Source organism: Ailuropoda melanoleuca, chromosome 4 (assembly GCF_002007445.2).
Source record: "Ailuropoda melanoleuca isolate Jingjing chromosome 4, ASM200744v2, whole genome shotgun sequence".
Classification (NCBI taxonomy): Eukaryota; Metazoa; Chordata; class Mammalia; order Carnivora; family Ursidae; genus Ailuropoda; species Ailuropoda melanoleuca.
Genome location: NC_048221.1, coordinates 74353832 through 74378305, shown reverse-complemented (window position 1 = coordinate 74378305; position 24474 = coordinate 74353832). Strand labels below are relative to the sequence as shown.

Genomic DNA, 24474 nt, shown 5'->3' with positions numbered 1-24474 from the left:
CTCTTTTTTTGCCATCTCAGCTGCCTTCAAAGTGCCCCTTATCACAGTAACCAACTCTAAAGTTTTACTAGTTCTTTTTTATCCTGTCAATTCTTGTGCCAATCCATTTCTGTATGCGATTTTCACAAAAGCATTCCAGAGGGATTTCTTTCTGTTGCTGAGCAAATTTGGCTGCTGTAAACGTCAGGCTGAACTGTATAGAAGGAAGGATTTTGTGGCTTATACCTCCAACTGCAAAAATGGCTTCACTGGATCAAATAAGCCTTCTCAGTCCACCCTGAAGTTGTCTCCCTTGCAGTGTCAATCTACAACTGTCCCAGACAAGAGACTTGCTAATAAAGAGTGTTAAACTGTTTTATCAGTAACCACATTATTGAATTGCTTAAAGATGTAAAAAAATGATCTGTTCTAGCAATTTTAACAAAGAGTTGCTTTTAAGAAATTATTTATTCTTAGGCACGCTGGGCAAAAAAGAGATATCTATGTAACTCAAAGTGTTGTCCATGACCATTGCCAGTCTAAAAATTATGTCATTGGTACATAATGACATAAAATACAGATGTTGAGAGTGTTTAGAAACATTTCTAGCAACTTTGACAGAGTAATTTAATGTCTGTTGAATCTAAAAAAAATTTTTTTAAGATTTTATCTATTTATTTGACAGAGAGAGAAACAGCCAGTGAGTAGGGAACACAAGCAGGGGGAATGGGAGAGGAAGAACAGGCTTCCCATCGGAGCAGGGAGCCCGATGCAGGGCTCGATCCCAGGACCCTGGGATCACACCCTGAGCTGAAGGCAGACGCTTAATGACTGAGCCACCCAAGGCACCCTGAATCTAAATTTTTTTTTTTAATGAGGTGGTATTTTACATATCCTTGGGGTTTTTTTTTCATCTTTGTAGTGATTTTTATTGCATTTTATAAAAATATTAGTCCGTAACAGATTTGAAATTTAAAATAACTGGTCCTTTTCCTCAGATAGTTTGAAAAACACCCTCCAGGGATGCACTGTCCAATCTGGTAGCCACTAGCCATATGCAGTGAAGTTAAAATTAAAATTGAAATGTAGTTTCTCCCATAAAACTTCTAGAAGAAAATATAGGCTGTAATTAATTTGACATCAGCCTTAGCAACATTTTTCTAGATAGTGTCCTCAAACAAGGAAGGCAAAAGCAAAAATATACTATTGGGACTATACCAAAATAAAAAGCTTTTACACAGCTAAGGAAACTATCCACAAAACAAAAAGGCAACCAACCTGGTAAACAGGTTGGAGAAGATATATGCAAATGATGTATCTGATAAGGCATTAATATCCAAATATACATAAAGAATTCATACAACCTAACACCAAAAAATCAAATAATCTGATTTAAAAATGGGCAAAGATGGGGCCGTTCCTTCACTAGAGATGAAGTCCCTCTTCAATCCACTCTCTGAATAGACGTTTTTTCAAAGAAGACCTACAGATGGCCAACAGACACATGAAAAGATGCTCAGCATCATTCATCACCAGGAAAATGTAAATGAAAACCACAATGGGATACCACCTTACACCTATGAGAATGGCTGGACTCAAAAAGACAAGAAATAAGTGTTGGTAAGGATGTTGAGAAAAGTAAACACTTATACACTGTTGGTGGGAATGTAAATTAGTGCAGCCACTATGGAAAACAGTATGGAGGTTCCTCAAAAAAATCAAAATAGAAATATCATACAACCCAATAATTCCACTTCTGGGTATTTATCCAAAAACAAAAACACTAATTCAAAAAGATATATGACCCCTAAGTTTATGCAGCATTACTTACAAGAGTCAAAATATGGGAAGCAATCCAAGGGTCTGACAGATGAATGGATAAAGGAAGTTGGAAAATACACACACATACACACACATACACACACACACACACACACACAGAGGTAGAAAGAAAAGAGAGAGAATGAAAGAAATAACTACTCAGCCATAAAAAAAAGAGTGAAATCTTGACATTCATGAATAGATGGACCTAGAGGGTGTAAGTGAAGTCAGTCAAAGAAATACCTATGAGTTCACTTACACGTAGAACCTAAAAACCAAAACAAACAAACAAAAGAAACTTCCTCATAAATAGAAAGAACAAATTGGTTGCTGCCAGAGGGAAGGAGAGTGGGAGGACAGACAAAATAGGTAAAATAGATTAAAAGGTACAAATTCCCAGTTATAAAATAAATATGTCACAGGGATAAAAAGTACGACAGAGAATATAGTCAATAATATTGTAATACCTTGGTATGGTGGTAGATGGTAACTACACTCATTGTGGTAAGCATTTTGCAATATATATAATTGTCCAAATCACTGTTTTACACTTGAAACTAATTCAATGTTTTAGGGTCAACTATACTACAATTAAAAATGTAAAAATTAAAAAAAAAATTAAAATACTCTGTGTGATACTATAATGGTAGATACACATCGTTATATACTTATCCAAATCCACAGAACGAACGCCAAGAGTGAGCTCTTACATAAACTACGGACTCTGAGGAGTTGTAGTTCATCAGTCGTAGTGTATGTGCCACCCTGGTAGGGGATACTGACAATGGGGGAGGCTGTGCGTTGTGTGGCAGGGTGAGCGGGTATATGGGAAATCTCTGTACCTTCCACTCAATATTGCTGTGAACCTAAAACTGCTCTGACAAAGTCTATTAAAATTAAAAATTTTGAAAGCAAAAAAAATTAGAAATTAAAAAATAAAACAAGCTGCAGTCAACAGTACTCATCAGCCCTAAACACTTCAAGGATGCTTATCACTAACCAAGGCTCAGTATTTTACATTTTAGGTAAGACTTACATGGACAAGTAAAATGGACAAATATAAGTATACCATTTAATGAGTTTTGAGAAATGCATACATCCATGTGACCTCAAACCTCTGTGAAGGCATAAAACACTATCACCCTCAGAAAATTCCCTTGCACCCCTTCCTAGTTAATCCCTCACTCCCACCCCCCAAAAGTAACAATGGTTCTGATATTTCCCCCATAGATGAGTTCTGCCTGTTCTAGAACTTCATATAAATGGAATCATACAGTATATACTCTTGTGTAAGGCTTCTCTGATTCTACACAATGTTTTTGCTATTCATCCAGGCTGCCGCTTGAATTAGTAGTTCATTCCACTTCATTGCTAAGTTGTAGGATTCTAACACTGTTTTCCATTCTCCTACTGATAGGTATCTGGGCTATTTCCAGTTTTTAGCTCTCCTTTGACATTTTATTAAATAAATATATAGTCGCAACTGGACTATGTATTTAATCTGCCTTCAACCTTTATGCCACTGTGCAAAGTGATTCAAAATAGTGTATAAAAGATCGTACACTTTACAAAGTATCTCTTCTCTGTATGTTTTTCCACACTTCTGACTTTTCTGCTGTAGAACTAGTTACTTCTCTTTACTCAGATGCAATCCTCTCTGGTAAGCCAGTGTTCTAGAAGTTGTCTCAGTGATATGAGAGAATACTAATTAGTCATGTTGCTATATACATACACAATAAACTTTTTGATTAATTCATAAATTCCAGAACCAAAACAACTAAGTAAGCAAAAAAGCAGAAAGTCAAACAAAAAAAGTAAAATATACCCTTGTGAAGACACTCTAAATTATGTCTTCTTAAATATTGTTTGAGTCAAAGTACTTGTATATAGCCTCTGAAAATAACTTTTGTGGCCTTTTCCACAAATACTGATTTTTAGAGTTTACTATCTCCCTCATCCTCATATCCTCTCATTCACAAAGACCTACCAGTTCTTGAACATCTTCGAATGTCCTCTACGTCAAGTCTTTGTTTTGCATTCCTGCTGCCACACCCACACTTCAGGCCATTCCCCCTTACACCTCAGAAGTCCTATCGTATCTCCCTCATTTTTATTCATATCCAATCTTTGCCACATCCACACTCTCGTACCCGCCGATTAATCTTGCTAAAATCCTATTTCATCCTATCATGTATCTGCCAAAATCCTGAGCCACTCATCAGTACCTATAAATTTAAATTTTAGCTCCTAGACTAACATTCAAAGAGCTCCAAAATCCATTCTCAAATCTGCTCACTTGGTCTCCTGCTGTTCTTCTGCACAAAACAAACTGTCGCCCTTGCTTTTCCCTAGCCATGCCCCACACATATCTATTCTGGTGTGGGTGCCACTGTTACCGTCCAGAATACCTTCTTCCTTACCTGTCCTCCTTCTGCACCCTGCAAGACCCCAGCCACAGCTTTGTTACCAACCTCGCCTAGTCCACCCCCTCCCTAAGCCACTAAATTTAAGACACCTCCTTTACTTGAAATAAAGTAAGGCATAAGTAATAAATATGTGACCCACAACAACTTCTCTGGACTACTTTTGCGCTTGTCATCCCTATCACTCAACTGTCTTTTATGCTACATCCTGGGGGTTTTTATCCTTACACATACACCTCTTATTTCATCTAGCTTATAAATTTCTTTAGTGATAAATTCATCTCTTTTACTTGTATCTCCCACTATATCTATCCTCGCGTCTTATACATGGTAGGTGATTAATAATTTTTTCAGCTGATTCACTTTTATAAGTGAAATATAAGACAAATCCTTACGAAGAAGTATTTCCCTCATGAGACGGTCTCGTGTACTCTTAATCTGTGTAATCCTTCATACATAAATGATAAAAACATCAAATGCTCAAGAAATTTTATTTCGATCTTGTGGGTTTTTGTTTTTGTTTTCGTTTACCATGTTCAATATTATCACTGGCAGTTTGCAAAATGACGAAGAAGGGTTAATCAGTCAAGAATCACTCATCTAAACTTAAGAAATATTTTTAAAAGTTATTTTGTCCTCCACTCCTAACATTTGCTGTAAAGGGCCTGGTTTTAGTTTCCTAAAAAATGTATTAAGTCCACATGTATAAGAATCTTTATGTCACAAGGATTTTAATAAATGTGTTACTAATTGGAAATACTCTTTTTTGAAATGTGCAATATTTTTTACTAATATTGAATTTCTTCCTAAGAGTTATTACCATACCCTTCCTATTTATAATTTAGCTTTCTAGTTATAAACCACAAAGTTCCCACGTGGTATATTACAGTATATTTACATGAAAACAGCATAATATTAATCTAATAACAGGAGTCAAAAGAAAATCCCCACTAAATTCCCCTGCTTACCACCTCAATTAACTGTTGCTATTCATTCTAAAGATACTCATTTTCCTACACAACTAAAATTACTGAAACTCAGTGCCTCAGCCCGAATTGGAACCTCATTGCCCTGTGGAGTCTGAGCTGTACAGATGGTTAGTAACACATATTATAGCACTTTGAACAAAACAGGTAAAGAACGTATGCCAGGCAAGGTCAGTTGGTCAGTCCCTAAGAGACTAACTGCAAATTCAGCAAGATCTTCTTAGGCTGTAGGGAGAAGTGGAAAATATGTAAAAAACACTGTAGGATGCGAGCATGAGAAAAAGTCTGAAATAGGAATTAGGATACATGATACTTTCACAAATTTCATTTAACACAGCAAATCGTTAACGTCTATAATAGCGGCACTTTCTCTACCTATAAAAGGGTGCAGGATGACGTTTGCCAAGGTACTGTATTTACAACCTACCTTATGGAATTTTGTTATAGTATACAAGAAAAGCTCAGCTTGGACATGATGAAGGGTTTCTGAAAGTAAAAGTAGTACCATTTCAAAGCCAAGTCTCAAACACCACTCTATAGGGTTTATAGAATAATTTGTTCTTTTAAAATGCACCAGTAAGATTTGTCTTGGTTTCTTTAGCACGAGTTGAAAATATTTTAACTACAAGTCATGACCTATCAGTAGGTAGTGAAATCAATTTAGTGGGTCAAGACCATCACTTTTTAATGCAACAGAACAGAATCAAATAGAAAATACAGGGAGGCTATCGTGTGCTAGAGGTAAGCATGATTTTCTGAAACTTTTATTTAACTTGCATTATGTATATCTACATACATGCAAATGTATACTGGTTGTTAACTTCTTAGTGTAAATTGTGGCCAAAAATTTTTCAAAACTGCTGGTTTTGACTTTTCAGGAAGTAGGATTTTTTTCTGGCATTATTTGAAACCAATAAAAGGGCACCAGCTCCAAAATAATTTGGAGAATCACTTAATTCTCTCTGCAGCCACCACCAAAACTATCATTTTTATTAGCATGCCAAGATTATTGTTGGCTTTGCTTTATTTTGTGCTAAGCTTAGTTTTAAATTGATTTTTTGCAATTTTAAAAGATCGGGGCATGAAGGCATGCAGAGACACCAATGGAACAAGTGTGACTTTTTTCTTTAATGATAAAAAATAAAGAGGACCACATAAATAAGGAGGACAAATACAACAGTATCTGTGATATGCCATTTAAAAAAAAATCACAGAAGCAAAGTGAGATTTTAAAATCCACAGTGGAAAAGAGGAAAGGAATTTTAGAAACAACTGTTATTGTCTCTCCCAAAAATTTGAATCAATACATTAAACCCCAACTCCCAAGTGAATGCACCTATTCATTAAATTCAGCCCTTAATTTGCAATAAGGTTTGCTTAGGACAAATACAGAATGATTGGACAATGCTCGGAGGAAGAAAGCAAGAACACTAGAAAGTATACTCTTTGGTCCTGGATGGGGTACATTTTAGGGATAAACACAAGTAAGTGCTGTCTTTTCACCTTCCGTGTAGAAAAGATGGACATTTCATGAAGGACAACATTCATTAAGGGGACGCATAACTCCTAGAAGTTCTCACAAACCAGACAAGGATCTGGGACAGTGGGGGTCATAGGGAAAAGATAATTACTCTGAGGATGAAAAGGGCATAGCTGGAGAATCTGGTTAGGAGAGCAGCACATTCACTAGTACTAACTGAACCCTCTTGCAGCTGCCAACTTTAGGCCAAAGACAGTACCCCACAAATGTTGTCCAAGACCCAGAAGAGATTAATACAGATTTTGAAAAGATCTACCAGTAGCTGAATCCCTTGGGTACGACAGGAAAAGTACTGGAATAAATTAAATTCTCCAAATGAGGTTGCCTCTGAAAAAGAAATGAGGAATTCAGGGTGCCTGACTGGCTCAGTCGGTAAAGCATGCAACACTTGATCTCAGGATCATCAGTTCAAGCCCCACATTGGGCATGGAGCCTACTTTAAAAAAAAAAAAATTGTATAAAAAAAACTACTAAATTTGGGAGGGAGGGAGGGATGGAGGGAGGAATTCACCCTGTGACCAACCAAACCAAGGTATCTAATCTTTGGGGAGATTCCGAGACCATAACCCACTCACCTCAGCACTGGTTTTTGTATGAGAGTTACCATCCTAGAGAACACTATTCAGGGCTGAAAGTAGAATCTTAGAGACCATGTATACTCCAGCTGTTAAGAGAAGAAGAATGATGGGGGAAATATTCCCTTGATGAATTTGAATCTACTAAGGAAAAGAGTATTACAGAACAGTTTACTGGGATATTAATTTGCTTTGTTTTTATTGCTGCAGGAAAATGAGAGCTATTTGTGTTTTGCACTTTGTTTTCTCTCCCTGATTTTAAGACAGTTTTCTAGGTCTTCCTGTGTCAAATGAGATTGCCTGGCCAAAACAGAAGTTTCCTGAAAAGAACATCTCTTCTTAACTTTCACTTTAGAAACCTAAAATTAGAACCTAAAATTTAGAACCTAAATTCAGTAAGGGAATTCCCTGTGAGGGCAAAGGAAAAGAGATGGTGTCTTTCAAGGGAAAGGAGCCTGCAAAGTGATATTCCAGTGTTAAGAAAAATAAGAGAAAAAACATACAGATGGAGGAAAAACCCACCATGACTAAAAAGACAGAAGTATGAAGTTTCAAGAAATAGAATGGGAACCTAACCACTTCCTCACAATTCTCAGGGAGATAGCAGAATATGAAGAAGAATGGTCCAATCACATGATAAGCCTAGAGAGGCTGATCCTTAGCCCCAGAGAACCTGGGCTCAGCACAGATTTCCATGTTCAAGTATAGTATGGTTTCAACAGACATCTGCTTCCAAGGGACCACTTGGGCTTGCACAGTCAGCATATCACTAGTGATCGGTATAGATTAAAGACCTAGAGAACCCCTCTTAAATATCCCTCTAATTACAAAACTCTCCAGGATCTGTTGTAACATGGTTTGGGGAGAGATGGGAGGACACCAGCCCCAATCTAATAACTGATACCAATTTTACCATGAAGGGGAATTGGAGTCTGATCTAAATTTTACTTCAAGATTAAAGAAATGTGATATTTCTTCATGCTCCATCACATCTGATTCATTTATGCTTCATAATGGTATAGATAATGAGGGCTTTTAAAAAAAAGAAACCCCATTAAAACAAGAAATGAAAGAAATATAAAATTGTATCTTTGTATTTGCATCTGAATTATAGTTTTATTAATTCCATACAGTGAACGAAAACTTTGAGCAGCTCTGTACTGGACTATATTTAAAATAAGTTTCACAATATGTAATATAGTCCCATTGATGTTTATGGTTTATCGGGCTCTTGTTTACCACTCTGCATCACCAATGGCTTTTGCAAATACATAGTCTCTCCCTCCAAAACACATAACACCATCTTTCAAATAGAATTTCCATTTGTTCTTGCTTCGATGAATCTGGAGGGAGAAAAATAGTCTAAATTAATTAATTTTATAAGTTAAAGGATCATTTACAATTCTTTGCACATTTACATTCTTTTCACATGGGATTATTCTGACCCTAAATAGGAGTTCTTTAAAAATAAGTTCTTTAAAAGATAAGACCTCCTCAAGACAGTTTATTCATTCATCCAGCAAATATTTGAATTCCTGTGTGTCAGGTATTGTTTTAGGCACTGTAGATAAATCAGTTTTAAAAAATACATATATAGATAGATAGATAGATATATCTTTTTAAATACATATATATATGTAAAAATATACGTAAAATACATATATGTAAAAATTCATATATATATCTTTTTAAAAACTGGGAAAATTCCCAACTTTGAATAGTTTACATTTTAGTAAGGATGGGGGGAACAGAAACCTAATAAATACCTAAATTATAAAGAATATTAAAAGGTGCTAAGTGCTATGAAAACTAGAGCAGGAAAAGGAATATCACAAACACAGAGGTGGGTTATAATTTTAAATAAGAAAGTCAGGGTGGGCCTGAGTTATGAGGTAACATTTGAGCAAAGACTTAAAGAAAGTAAAGGATAAAGCCAGGAAGATATTAACCAGAGAGAGCAATCCAGGCAAAGAGAACAGGAGCACCAAAGTTCCAAGGACAGGGGATATCTGGATTGTTCAAGAACAGCAAAGAGCAATATGTCTACAAAGGAATAAACAGGATGTAGTTAATATTATCAGGAATGAAAAAAAAATGGAATTTCATTTTGAAGGAGAAAGTTACACTAAAGTACTGAGCAAGGTCAAGAGATACAGCTTATAATCTATTAGATTCTACTGGAAGTTCCTTGGATTTAATAAATCAGTCTAAATACAGACAAAATAAAAACTAGAAAATCCTACTACTTCAAGAGGTGAGAAATCATAAAATCATTGTTACCTCTGGGTAAACCACCAGTGACTATTTAAAAACCTTAGAAATGTATGATCTGAAATCAAGGGTAAAAGTTAAACCCAGATGTTTATTGCAGATAGTCAAAGCAAAGAAGAAAAACCTGTGACCAATATTCAGCTGCATATTGTGAAACATAAGAATATACAAATGATAAACCCCTATTTGTGTCGGGGGAAAGATGTCCTAATAACAGAAAATTTCTTCTGAGTATGACTCCCAAATTTACACTTGGACATACTTAAATGTCCCTGAGAGTGTTCAGAATCCTGAACTCAGCACAGGTGATAAAATCTGACCATAACTAGGAGGAGAACAATAGTAGCAGCAGCAACAACTCATTGTAGTAACTTTATTCTAGAAATAGTGCATAAATAATATGTTTATTCTAGAAATGCAACAATGGTTCAATACTAGGAATTTATTAATATAAATACTGTATTATTAGACCTATGGAGATAAATCATATAATAATCTCCAATGATGTTGAGAAAGCATTAAATATATTAAAGAATTTTAGATTTTTTTTAACTCAGTAAGAATCAAAGACTGCATCACACTCACACACACACACATATCTACCTCAGCCTAAAAGCTGCCTTAGTGGCTAGTGGGGAACCCTAAAAGTATTCCCACTAAAATCAAGACATAGACAAGGATTATCCAAGTTTTTCTTCTAGAGATCCTAGCCAATACAATTAGGTAAGAGGAAAATACAACTTGCATTGAACCAAGTAAACAAGAAGAAAGAAATAGAGGTATAGAAGTTGGAAAGGATAAAGATTTGCAGATGCAATGACTGTATGTCTGAAAACTCTAAGATAATCAAGTAAAAAATTACTAAATAATGGGGCACCTGGGTGGCTCAGTCAGTTGAGCATCCAACCCTTGGTTTTGGCTCAGGCAGTGATCTCATGGGTTGTGGGATCAAGCCCCACCTGAGGCTCCACACTCATCATGGAGTCTGCTTGAGATTCCCTTTGCTTCTTCCCACAATTACTCCTGTACACACATGCTCTCTAATAAATAAAACTTTTTAAAATATTACTAAATAAGATTACAGTATTGATAAAAAATTACCATGCACAAATTCATACCCTTCATGTATATAAGCGCTGGTTAGAAGAGACAGTGAAAAAACCCTTTTACCACAGCAAAAAAAGAGACAAAACAGCTAGCAATAAATTTTTAAAATGCTTGATCTATTGGCACCCTTCAATGCTCTCTCCTCTTTGAAATGTTTTCCTCACTTGGCTTCATGAAGAAGTACTAACTTTACCAGATATTAAAGACCTTAATTAAATCAATATAGTATAGGCCAATAGACAAACCAATGGGACAAAAGAGAAAATCAAGAAGTAGACTTAAATATAGAGGGAAATGTAGTAGGTGATAAAGGAATCATTCTCTTATCAGTGTGGACAAAACAGACTTTTCATTAAGTGATGTTAGGTAAATTGGGTAGCCTCCTGGAAAAAAAAAAATGAAAGAAACCAAAGAAATACTACAAGAAAACATAAGTGAATCCCTTTAAAATCTTAAGAAAGAGCTTTCTCTTCATGACTCAAAATCAGAAGCCATAAAAATTAAGGTTGACAAATACAACACCTGCATGGAAGAAAGAAAAAGCACTGAGCACAAATAACTGAGGAAAAGTATCTCTGCATATAAGGGCTATCTCCCCCCAAACAATATAGAGCTCTTAGAAATCAGTAAATATGCCAATAGCCCAATTAAAAAAAAAATAGACAAATACTATGAACAAGTAGTTCATATAAAAATAGAAATAGTCTTCAAACACATGAAAAGTTAAAAATTTCACCAAGACATCATTTTCCACTTTTTATAATAGCAAAGATTCAAATATTTTATTACACTCCATTGGCAAAGCTGTAAGAAAAGCAGCACTCTCAAATATTGTAATGGGATTACATACCGGAATATAGTCTAGGAGAGCAATACCCAGCAATCCCACTTCTGAGGACTTTTTCTTGAAGAATTTATTTTTAGGTAATCTCCACAACCAATGTGGGGCTTGAATTTACAACAACCCTGAGATCAAGAGTCACAGGCTCTACTGACTGAGCCAGCCAGGAGTTCTGCTGGGGATTTCTTTAAATAGATATAACTGCACACATATGAAATGAATGTGATCATTCAATAGCAAATGACTGAAAAATAACTCAAATATTCATCAGTGGGGATCAATGAAATAAATTTTAATAATTCTGCAATGGAAAAATTATATAGGTATAAAAATGTTAGGACAAAGATCTCCAAGATATATTGTCTTAAAAGATAAGGTGCAGAATACAGTGTTGTCTATGCTATCTTTTAGGCTTGTAATTAAATAAAAAGACCCTGTGAATATATTAAACTATTATAACTGGTTACATTTTTACACTCAAGGAAGGGACAGGAAGCTACTGGTAGGAAGCACAAACAGTGAAGGAGTAAGAACCAGACTTTTCATGGTGTACCTTTTATAGCGTTTTGATTTTTTACCAGGCACATATGCAGTATCTATTTAGAAAACAAAGCATATATATAAAGAGAAAGATACTGTCACACATCTAACAATTACTCACTGTACCAGCATCTAACAGACAAAGCCAGCTATGAATAAGTTACAGTTTGCAAACCTGTTACATGAAGATGCAACATATTCAAATAGTTTTACATTCCACTATAGTGTCCAATTATGGCATAGAACACTTCCACCTATAGTAAAAGGTTGTATTTCACCATTAATCTTCTCTATATTATTATTACTTTAACCTTTATATTACTCTTAGACATTCTCTAAGCCTCTGAAATAACATGATTATATCCTTTAATTCTTCACTCAGCATGGTAACCAATGACCTTCATTTAACTTAACCTTTTTCATGGCCATCCAAATATTTTCGAAGTTTTTCCCCAATTGTTAACTTACAAATTTTAAAGATAAATTCCATATGATAATCAAAGAAGATAAAATATACCATAAAAGAAAACAAAAAACCAAAACAAAACCAAAAAAAAAAAAAAAACCCCACTTTTCAAAGTTTAATAAGCATGCAAATCACCCCAGGGTCTTTTTTTGTTTATTTGTTTTTTGTTGTTGTTGTTGTTCTTTTTTTAAAGATTTTATTTATTTATTTGACAGAAAGAGAGAACACAAGCAAGGGGAGTATGAGAGGGAGAAGCAGGCTTCCCACCGAGCAGAGAGCCTGATGCAGGGCTCGAACCCAGGATCCTGGGATCATGACCTGAGCTGAAGGCAGACACTTAACGGCTGAGCCACCCAGGCACCCCACCCCAGGGTCTTGTTAAAATGCACACTCTGATGCCATACTCTGGGATAAGACTCAAAAGTCTGCATTTGTAACAGTCTCCCAAGCAAACTGATACTAGCCTTCAAAACACACTGACTAGTAAAGCTGTTGAAAGACTACTGAAAACTCTTCTAATTTACTTGAGTTTGATTATATTAAGTACTACCTGAAGGGTACTAAACGAGAAAAATATGCATCCAAGAATACTTTATCCAGCTAGGCTGTCATTGAAAATAGAGAGAGAGATAAAAAGCTTTCAGGTCAAACAGAAACTAAAAGAATTTGTGATCATCAAACCAAACCTACAAGAAATATTGAAAGGGGTCCTATAAACAAAGAGAGAGCCCGAAAGTAACATAAACCAGAAAGGAACAGAGACAATATACAGTAACAGTTACCTTACAGGCAATACAATGGCAATAAATTCATATCTTTCAATAATTACCCTGAATATAAATGGGCTAAATGCCCCAATCAAAACACACAGGGTATCAGATTGGATAAAAAAGCAAGACCCATTGATATGCTGTCTGCAAGAGACTCATTTTAAACCCAAAGACATCTCCAGATTTAAAGTGAGGGGGTGGAAAACCATATATCATGCTAATANAGAGACTCATTTTAAACCCAAAGACATCTCCAGATTTAAAGTGAGGGGGTGGAAAACCATATATCATGCTAACAGACATCAAAAGAAAGCTGGGGTGGCAATCCTTATATCAGACAAATTAGATTTTAAACCAAAGACTGTAATAAGAGATGAGGAAGGACACTATATCATACTTAAAGGGTCTATCCAACAAGAAAATCTAAAAATTGTAAATATTTATGCCCCTAACATGGGAGCAGCCAATTATATAAGCCAATTAATAACAAAATCAAAGAAACACATCAGCAATAATACAATAATGGTAGGGGATTTTAACATCCCACTCACTGAAATGGACAGGTCATCTAAACAAACTATCAACAAGGAAATAAGGGCTTTAAATGAGACAATGGACCAGATGGACTTCACAGATATATTCAGAACATTCCATCCCAAAGCAACAGGATACACATTCTTCTCTACTGCACATGGATCATTCACCAGAATAGATCACAAATCAGGTCACAAATCAGGTCTCAACTGGTACCAAAAGACTGGGACCATTCCCTACATATTTTCAGACCACAATGCTTTGAAACTGGAACTCAATCACAAGAGGAAATTTGGAAAGAACTCAAATACATGGAGGCTAAAAACATCCTACTAAAGAATGAATGGGTCAACCAGGAAATTAAAGATGAATTTTAAAAATTCATGGAAACAAATGAAAATGAAAACACAACTGTTCAAAATGTTCGGGATGCAGCAAAGGCGGTCCTAAGAGGGAAGTATATAGCACTACAAGCCCTTCTCAAGAAACAAGAAAGGTCTCAAATACACAACCTAACCCCACACCTAAAGGAGCTGGAGAAAGAGCAGCAAATAAAGCCTAAGCCCAGAAGAAGAAGAGAAATAATAAAGATCAGAGCAGAAATCAATGAAACAGAAACCAAAAGAACAGTAGAACAGACCAACAAAACTAGGAGCTGGTTCCTTGAAAGAATTAGTAAGATTGATAAGCCCCTGGCCAGACTTATCAAAAAGAAAAGATAAAGGATGCAAAAAAATGAAATCATGAATGAAAGAGGAGAGATCACAACCAATACCAAAGAAAATACAATTATAAGAATGTATTATGAGTAACTATATGCCAACAAATTAGGCAATCTGGAAGAAATGGACACATTCCTGGAAACATATAAACTACCAAAACTGAAACAGGAAGAAATGGAAAACCTGAAGAGATCTATAACCAGCAAAGATTTGAAGCAGTAATCAAAAATCTCCCAACAAACAAGAGCCCTGGACCAGAATGGCTTCCCAGGGGAATTCTACCAAACATTTAAAGAAGAATTAATACATATTCTTCTGAAACTGTTCCAAAAAACAGAAATGGAAGGAAAACTTCCAAACTTATTTTATGAGGCCAGCATTACCTTGATCCTAACACCAGACAAAGACCCCACCAAAAAGGAGAATTACAGACCAATACCCCTGATGAACATGGATGCAAACATTCTCACCAAAATACTAGCCAATAGGATCCAACAGTACATTAAAAGGATTATTCACCACGACCAAGTGGGATTTATTCCTGGCTTGCAAGGTTGGTTCAACATTCACAAATCAATCAATGTGATACACTACATTAATAAAAGAAAGGACAAGAACCATATGATACTCCCAATAGATACAGAAAAAACATTTGACAAAGTACAGCATCCTTTCTTGATTAAAACTCTTCACAGTGTAGTGATAGAGTGTACATACCTCAATATCATAAAAGCCATCTATGAAAAACCCACAGCGAATATCATTCTCAATGGGGAAAAACTGAGAGTTTTTCCCCTAAGGTCAGGAACATGGCAGGCATGCCCACTATCACCACTGCTGTTCAACATAGTACTAGGAGTCCTAGCCTCAGCAATCAGATGACAAAAAGAAGTAAAAGGCACCCTAATTGGCAAAGAAGTCAAACTCCCACTCCGCAGATGATACGATACTTTATGCAGAAAACCCAAAAGAAGACACCCCAAAACTGCTAAAATTCATACAGGAATTCAGTAAAGTGGCAGGATATAAAATCAAGGCACAGAAATCATTTGCATTTCTATACATCAACAATGAGACAGAAGAAAAAGAAATTAAGGAGTCGATCCCATTTACAATTGCACCCAAAACCATAAGATAACTAGGAATAAATCTAACCAAAGAGGCAAAGAATCTGTACTCAGAAAACTATAGAACACTCATGGAAGAAATTGAGGAAGACACAAAGAAATGAAAAAATGTTCCATGCTCATGGATTGGAAAAACAAATACTGTGAAAATGTCTATGCTACCTAGAGCCATCTACACATTTAATGCAATCCCTATCAAAATATCATCAACTTTTTCACAGAAGTGGAAACAAATAATCCTAAAATTTGTATGGAACCAGAAAAGACCCCGAATAGCCAGAGGAATGTTGAAAAGGAAAAGCAAAGCTGGTGGCATCACAAGACAGGATTTCAAGCTCTATTACAAAGCTGTAATCATCAAGACAGTATGGTACTGGCACAAAAACAGACATATATTAATGGAACAGACTAGAGAACTCAGAAATGGACCTTCAACTCTATGCTCAACTAATCTTCGACAAAGCAGGAAAGAACATCTGATGGAAAAAAAGTCTCTTCAACAAACGGTACTGGGAAAATTGGACAGCCACATGCAAAAGAATAAAACTGGACCATTTCCTTATAGCACACATAAAAATAGACTCAAAATGGATGAAAGGCCTAAATGTGAGACAGGAATCCATCAAAATCCTTGAGGAGAACACACGCAGCAACCTCTTCGACCTCAGCCGCAGTAACTTCTTGCTAGACACATCGCTAAAGGCAAGGGAAGCAAGGGCAAAAATGAACTAGTGGGACTTCAGCAAGATAAGTCAACAAAACCAAAAGACAACTGACAGAATGGGAGAAGATATTTGCAAATGACATATCAGATAAAGGGCTAGTATCCAAAATCTATAAAGAACTTATCAAACTCAACACCCAAGGAAGAAATAATCCAATCAAGAAATGGGCAGAAGACCTGAACAGACATTTCTCCAAAGAAGACACACAAATGGCCAACAGACACATGAAAAAACGCTCAAAATCACTCAGCATCAGGGAAATACAAATCAAAACCACAATGACATACCACCTCACACCGGTCAGAAAGGCTAAAATTAACAACAAGAAACAACAGATGTTAGCGAGGATGCATGGAAAGGGGAACCCTCCTACACTCTTGGTGGGAATGCAAGCTGGTGCAGCCACTCTGGAAAACAGTGTGGAGGTTCCTCAAAAAGTTGAAAATAGAGCTACCCTACAATCCAGCAATTGTACTACTGGGTATTTACCCCAAAGATACAAATGTAGCAATCCGAAGGGGCACATGCACCCCAATGTTTATAGCATCAAGGTCCACAATAGCCAAACTATGGAAGGATGAATGGATAAAGAAGATGTGGTATGTATATATAGTCAATGGAATATTATGCAGCCAATAAAAATGAAATCTTGACATTTGCAATGATGTGGATGGAACTAGAGGGTATTATACTAAGCGAAATAAGTCAATCAGAGAAAGGCAACTATCGTATGATCTCACTGATGTGTGGAATTTGAGAAATAAGGCAGAGGATCATAGGGGAAGAGAGGAAAAAAAGAAACAAGATGAAACCAGAGAGGGAGACAAACCATAAGAGACTTTTAATCTCAGGAAACAAACAGAGGGTTGCTGGAGTGGAGGGGGGTGAGAGGGATAGGGTGGTTGGATGATGGACACTGGGGAGGGTATGTGTTATGATGAGCACTGTGTATTGTGTACGACTGATGAATCACAGACCTGTACCTCTGAAACAAATAATACATTAAATGTTAATAATAAAAATTTAAAATTTTTAAAAATAAAGTACTACTTGAAATGAGCCAACCAATGCCCAGAACTGGGAAGTTATTCCTTCATAAAATCCACTATTGGCAGTGGTTCCTTGCATCCTCCTTTGACCTTATAGATACATTTACTTTGCTAGCTATCTTCTAATTTCATCAGTCCCTTTTAAAAACAATTCAATGGCTCCCCAATGCCTTTGTTTAAAATGTTTAGTACTTTTTTTGAAAGATTCATCAATTAGAGAGGATTCTCAGACAGCTAGATTTGTTAACACTATACACCTAATATCACTCCTTCTATCTGCCCTATAAGAAGCAGAAGACAATTATGAAAACACACTTTGAAAAATACAAAGCACTATGTAATTAATTACAAGCTATTTCCCACAATGCAATACAACAAAAGATACTATATCCATAAGGTCTAGAAAATTCTCCATGACTCTATGGAATGCATATATAACTTAGTGCCTTATAGTGTTTTCTTCATAGAAGGCAATATACTGTTTATAAGAAATTAAAATAAGTTTCAAACTAAGAATGGTCTCTTTTCTATTACCTATTCCTTCTTATGCTTATGTTTACCAGCATCTAAATTGCTATTTTCTATCTATATAAAATGTTATAGGAGAGAAAATGATCTTATTTTTAGAGAAAAGGATTTATTTTTATAGCAATTCAAAACACCATCCTCTGTTTCTCCAGAGTATATTGGAATTGTTACTGAAAAAAAGGCAAGATGTAAATATGCATTAGTCATCAGGGAAATGCAAATCAAAATCACAGTGGGATACCACTTCATACCAACTAGAATGGCTAGAATCAGAAAATCAGCTAACAAGTGTTAGTGAGAATGTGGAGCAATCTAAACCCTCATACCTGCTGGTAGAAATGGAAAATGGCAGAGCCACTTTGGTAAAGAGTCTGGTATTTCCTTAAACTATTACCATATAACCCTGGAATTTCACTCCTTGGTATATAGCAAGAGAAATGAAAATATATGTTCACACAAAAACCTGTACACAAATGTTTAAAGCATGCTAATCAGTATGCTTCATAAAAGCCAAAAAATGGCAACAACCCAAATGTCCATCAACAGATGACTAGATAGACAAAATGTGGTATATCTATTCAATGGACTAGTATTCAGCAATAAAAAAAGAATGAAGAACCGTTACATGCTATGACATGGATGCATCCTGAAACACTGTGTGAAGGAAAAGCCGCCAGGCACCAAAAAAAAAAAAAAAGCCACTAATTATAGGATTCCTTTCATATGTAACTCCAGAATATGGAAATCTAAAGAGACAGAAAGTATATTAGTGGTTTCTTAGGCCTGGGGTAAGGATGAAAGGAAATGGGGAGATATGGGAGTGAGAACTAAAGCGAGTAGTGTTTCTTTTCGAGGCGATTAAATGCTCTAAAATGGACTATGTTAATGGCTGCACATATCCATGAATATACAAAACCACTGAATTGTACACTCTAAATATGAGTTCTATAGGATGTGAATTATATCTCAAAGCTTCTAAAAACAAAGAAGTAAATATGCAGGAATTAAAGACAAAGCTGACTATTCTACACATAATCACAGATAGAGTATTTAAAAAGAAGAAAAAAGCAGTCTTCTATTTTAGTTGCTAAAATTAAATTGCTTCTAACTTAATTTCTAGGTTTGAAAACTGACACACCTTCAACTGTTTAAGTGGGCTCCACACTGGGCATGGAGCCCAATGCCCAGCCTGAAATAATGTCCCTGAGATCAAGACCTGAGCTGAGATCAAGAGTTGGACACCTAACAGACTGAGCCACCCAGGTGGCCCTCAAAGCTCTTTGTTGATCATTCTCTAGTGTCCAAAAATTCCCCAAGTCTCCATCTCTGAATCTTTCATGTTCCACATTGCCATGTTGGTCCGGGCTCTGGTTACTTCATGTCTGCACTATCCCTGTTCTTACCATTTGCCTCTGCCTAATCAGCAAATACAGCCAGATTTAAACTTATTTTCTCAGTAACATTTCAGAATGCTAACATCCATCAAATCAAGTTTGAATTTCTCCTACCAGGATTCTGGATTTTCTAATCTGCTGCCAACTCTGTCCCCAACCCAGCCTTATTTTCTAATAAATCCAAAAGAAGAACACTTCATTTAAGGCAGAGCTGTCTCTTCACTGCCCCCTTGTACATTCTACACTCATTCATTTCTCTGCCTTGTATTAAGCAGTTCTACTCAGAATGTCTACTCTCTACACTTACCTATATCTTACAAATCATTTAAGACCTATTTCAAAGCTCCACATCACCCATCAAGGATTTGTGGAGAACTCCAACTACAAATGATTTCTTGTATTTCCTAGCTAGTTTTTGGACTTACTGTCTGTGCCACATATCTTAGCATTTGATTTACATGCCACTCATCTTAGCATTTGATTTATATGCCATGTATTTTAGCATTTGATTTGCCTGTCACATATTTTAGCTTCTGATTTACCTACCATCTTATTGTATGCCATTCTTTTATTACATACAGAAACATCTTGTTCCAATAAGATTGTCACCTCAAGAGAAGAACTATCACTTTTTTTTGTATCACTGAGACCACACAGCACAGTGTTAGACACAAAATATATATAATTAATGAACTTTTTCATGATTAACTATGAACTGTAATTCATCATCATAATTGTCCATTATTTTACATAACTTTCTACCAGAAATGCAATTAATAAACCCAAAGTTGAAAAAGGTGAATACAGTACCTTGTCATACTGGCAGACGATTACATTATCTGTGTCAAACAGGTCTGGCACATCCTGCTCACTAACATCATCTCCAGAATTTAAAGGGTCCTAAAGATAGAAGATGGTCCCATTAAGGAATTTCATGATGCTCTGAATTTTTTAAAGACAGAGATACATGTAGAAATGAAGGAACTTAGTGAGGCACCTGGGTGGCTCAGTCGGTTAAGTGTCTGCCTTCAGCTCAGGTCACGATTTCAGGGTCTGGGATCAAGCCCCATATGGGGTTTCCTGCTCAAAGGAAAACTGTTTCTCCTTCTCCTCCCTGCTTGTGTGCAAGCCCTCTCTCCATTGCTCGCTCGCTCTCTCTCAAATAAATAAATAAAATCTTTTTTAAAAAAGAGGGAGAAAGAAAGGAACTTGGAAAGAGAATAGTATTGTACTTAAAAAGTCAAATAGCCTGAGTTTGAATCCCAGCTTGGACATTTAGTAACTACAAGACTGACCTTTGTTGATTTACTAAATCTCTTCATATCTCAGTTTTCTCATCTGTTAAATGAGGATAGTAATAAGACCCATAGGGTGGTAGGAACGTTAAATAACAAAAAGCAGGTAAGGCTTAGTGTGGTACCTGGCTCATCCGTAAGGCCACCATAAATGATAGTTAGTACTACTTACCACACCACAAAAATTTACTGCAATTATTAGATTCAGAGCAGATACTATATGCTTCTAACCTGGCTGCCTTCTGTACCTCCACTCCCATCCTCTACACCTCCCACTATCTCTAGTTAGGACCAACAAATACAGTAGCCAATTCCCAAATACTTAATGCAAGTTTGAATTACAGTTTAAGATTAAAAGTTTAAATACTAGGGTACAAATAAGTCTCATTTTAAAAGACTAAAGACAGGGTTAATCTTAATTGCGATTTCTCTTGTATATCAAAGGATATTAAAGAACAAAGTATATTAGAAGTATATTAAAGTACAAATGCTATAAATTTAATTTAAAAAACAGTTTCACCTCAAAAGTGATACTCACCTCTTCTACAACGTCTCTTTGAGGATCTTCATTTTCACTACTGTTGGCAGTTGAATCTTCATTTGATATATTGTCAGCTTCTTCTTCATGTACCTTCAGGTCTCCTGCATCAATAATCCCTAGAAATTCATTCTCATCTACATCTCTTGCACTTCCTATTTCGTCATTGGAAGATGTATCACCGGTTCCATCTATTTGAATTATTTCATTAATATCACCATCGGTTACCTGAATGCTTAAAACCATCTGAGAATTAGAATCCTAGAAAGAGAAAGAAATACAATAAAGCTTTTCAAGTCAAAAAGGTGTATAAAACATTTTATCACACAAAATATAAAATTAGTTAAACATTTCACAAGTGATCTTAAAATATATTTCTTTTCTACATTTCTTTCCTTTCCAATGTGTGTTCCCTAATTTTATATTTTAGAACAATCCCAGCATTTATATGCAACATGGGGATAAGTTTTAAATCATAAATAAAGTAAACACACTTATACTCATACTTAGACAATAAATGAGTTTACCAGTTTCAGGTAATAACTGCCAGTTTTTGTATATACATCCTTAAATTTATACAGTACTTGTTAGGTTTTAACTCTTTCATTTTATTTTAAACAATAATTCAACAAAGTAGAAAGTAAAGTGATATCATGCTCAATGGATAAATGAAAAACATAAAGGACTGTACGAGCTGAAATAAGCCAAGCACAAAAGAACAAAAAGAAATCAAAACTGATAGAAGTGAAAAGAGAAACAGACAAATCTATAATTATAGTTGGAGAACTCAACATTTCTCTCGCATGAACAATAGAAAAAGACTGAAATTTATTAAGGATGTAAAAGACCTAAAAAACACACTCAAACAATTTAACCTAATTGACATTTACAGAATACTCCATCCCAAAATAGCAAAAGGAACACTTTTTTAAAGAGTGCACATAATATGTCCACCAAAATGGACCATATTCTGGGCTCTAAAACAAATCCTGACAAATTTAACACACACAAAGCATGTTCTCTAAGCACAAAAGAATTAAACCAGAACTCAATAACAGAAAGATCTGGAAAATCCTCTAACATTTAAAAATTAACACATTCCTAAATACCCATGGATAAAAGAGTAAATCATGAGGGAAAGCAGAACATAATTTTAATTGAATGCAAACAAAAACATAACATTTCAAAACTTGTGAAATGTAGCTAAACCAGTGCCTAGAGGGAAATTTACAGCATTACATGACTATATTCAAAAAGAATGAAGTTTCAAATCAATGGCCTAAAATTCTACCATAAGAAACTAAAAAGACTGAATTAAGCTCCTGGCAAAGGAGAAAACAATAAAAAGAAATAAATGAAATTGAGAACTGGAAAAAAATTGAGAAAGTTAGACCAAAAGTTCATTCTTTAAAAAGATCAATAAAATTGATAAGCTTCTAGACAGACTGACAAGGAAAAAAGAGAGAGAAAAAGAGAGAAAAAATAAACACTATCAGGAATTTAAGAAGGGGTGTTGCCACAGATCTGAAGATATTAAAAGAATAAGGAAATTGTCTTCAGGCATTTGAGCTGCTATAACAAAATACCATAGACTAGGTAGCTTATAAAAATGGAAATTAATTTCTCAGTTTTAGAGGCTGGGAAGTTCAAGATCAAGACACCAACAGATTCAGTATCTGGTGAGAGCCCACTTTCTGGTTCACAGGCAGTGCCTTCTCACTTCATATGGCAGAGAGGCTAGAGAGTTCTCTAGGGTCTCTTTTATAAGGCAATTAGTCCCACTCATAAGGGCTCCACTCTGACTTAATCACTGTCAAAAGACCCAACCTCCTAACTACCATCATCTTTGGGGGTTAGGATTTCAACATATGAATTGGGGGGCAGGGGAACACGAACATTCAGACTGATATAAGTCAGTTTACAAAAATTCTGTAGTAGCAATAAATGATTGGAAATTGAAATTTAAAAACAGCATTAATTTAAATATTTACCTCAAATTTTAGAGAAGTCTCCAAAAGTTGCCCAGTTGGGTTTTTTTTTTTAAGTTTTGTGGGTTACGTTTTTATTTAAATTCTACTCAGCATCTAGTGTACTATTGGTTTCAGGAATAGAATTTAGTGATTCATCACTTACTTACAATACCAGTGCTCATGATGACAAAAAAGTTGCCCAGTTTTTAAGAGTCTGCCTATCTACTAAATGGGAAGAAGTCTAATGAGCACTTGACCTCCTTGGAGAGATGAAGGACTGCCTCCTGTGTGGAGAGGGAAGCACCCTGAGAAGCTACACTCATGCGATTGTGGTACATTGCCTTCAGTCCTAACTGAAACTAGGAAACACACTTAAGTGTGATAAGGCAAATAAGATCAGGCAAGTGTAGAAATTCGTGGACCTTTTCCCCACAGTCTGTAAAAACAGACTAGCTTGAGTTAGGGGTGTGATTTCTAGGGGTTTTTTTATGAGAAGAGGTGTCTTACAGCTAACACCATGAAGCCAACAAGGAAATATCTTTCACTTCCCTGTGACTCCAGGCACAAGTTGCAAGAATGCTGCTTAAGAATAAGCACAAGACTGTCCCAAAAGTAAAGATGCAGAGGTGAGGCTGGGGTGGTGATCCATTAAAATCAGACATAGTTCATACAGTTTTAAGTGTTCTATGAGTCTCTATGTGAATATCTAGCACAATGCCTACTTTACAGAAGCACTCAATAAATGGTCATTGGTGCAAAAAATAATAATAAATTTTAAAAATTTTAAAAATAAAAATCAAAGCAGCCCTAATTAAAACAGCATCAGAAAAGAAACTCATCACATACAAGAGATCCTCACTAAGGTAACAAGCAGATTTCTCACCAGAAACTTTGAAGGCCAGAAGGCAGTGGGATGATACATATTTAAAGTACTGAAAGAAAAGATTGTCAACTGGGAATTCTATATCTGGCAAAACTGTCCTGTAAAAATGAGTGAAAAATTAAGGGATTCTAAGATAAAGGCTGAAGGAGTTTATTACCACTGGACCTGCCCTATAAGACTCCCTATAGGGAGTCCTTTAAATTAAAATGAAAGGAAACCAGACAATAACTCAAAGCCATACAAAAATATAAAGTTTTCTGGTAAAAATACATAAAGATATATAAAAACCAGTATTATAATTTTGTTTGTAATTCTACTTCTTATTCCTGCACAAGATTTAAAAGACAAAAGTACAAAAAAAATTTATAATTATAAATCTATATTAAGGGG

General features: G+C 35.6%; 1 protein-coding gene across 1 annotated transcript in view; it reads right to left on the bottom strand.

Moving 5' to 3' along the window:
- Positions 1-8433: 8433 nt before the first annotated feature.
- Positions 8434-24474, bottom strand: part of GTF2A1L (general transcription factor IIA subunit 1 like) — a 45596-nt gene continuing 29555 nt past the window's right edge. The window contains exons 7-9 of the mRNA XM_011217440.3: positions 21232-21492; positions 20209-20298; positions 8434-8667 (exon numbers count right to left, since the gene is read on the bottom strand). Coding sequence (XP_011215742.2) covers positions 8560-8667; positions 20209-20298; positions 21232-21492 — 459 coding nt within the window. The 3' untranslated portion in view covers positions 8434-8559. The remainder of the gene's footprint in view (positions 8668-20208; positions 20299-21231; positions 21493-24474) is intronic.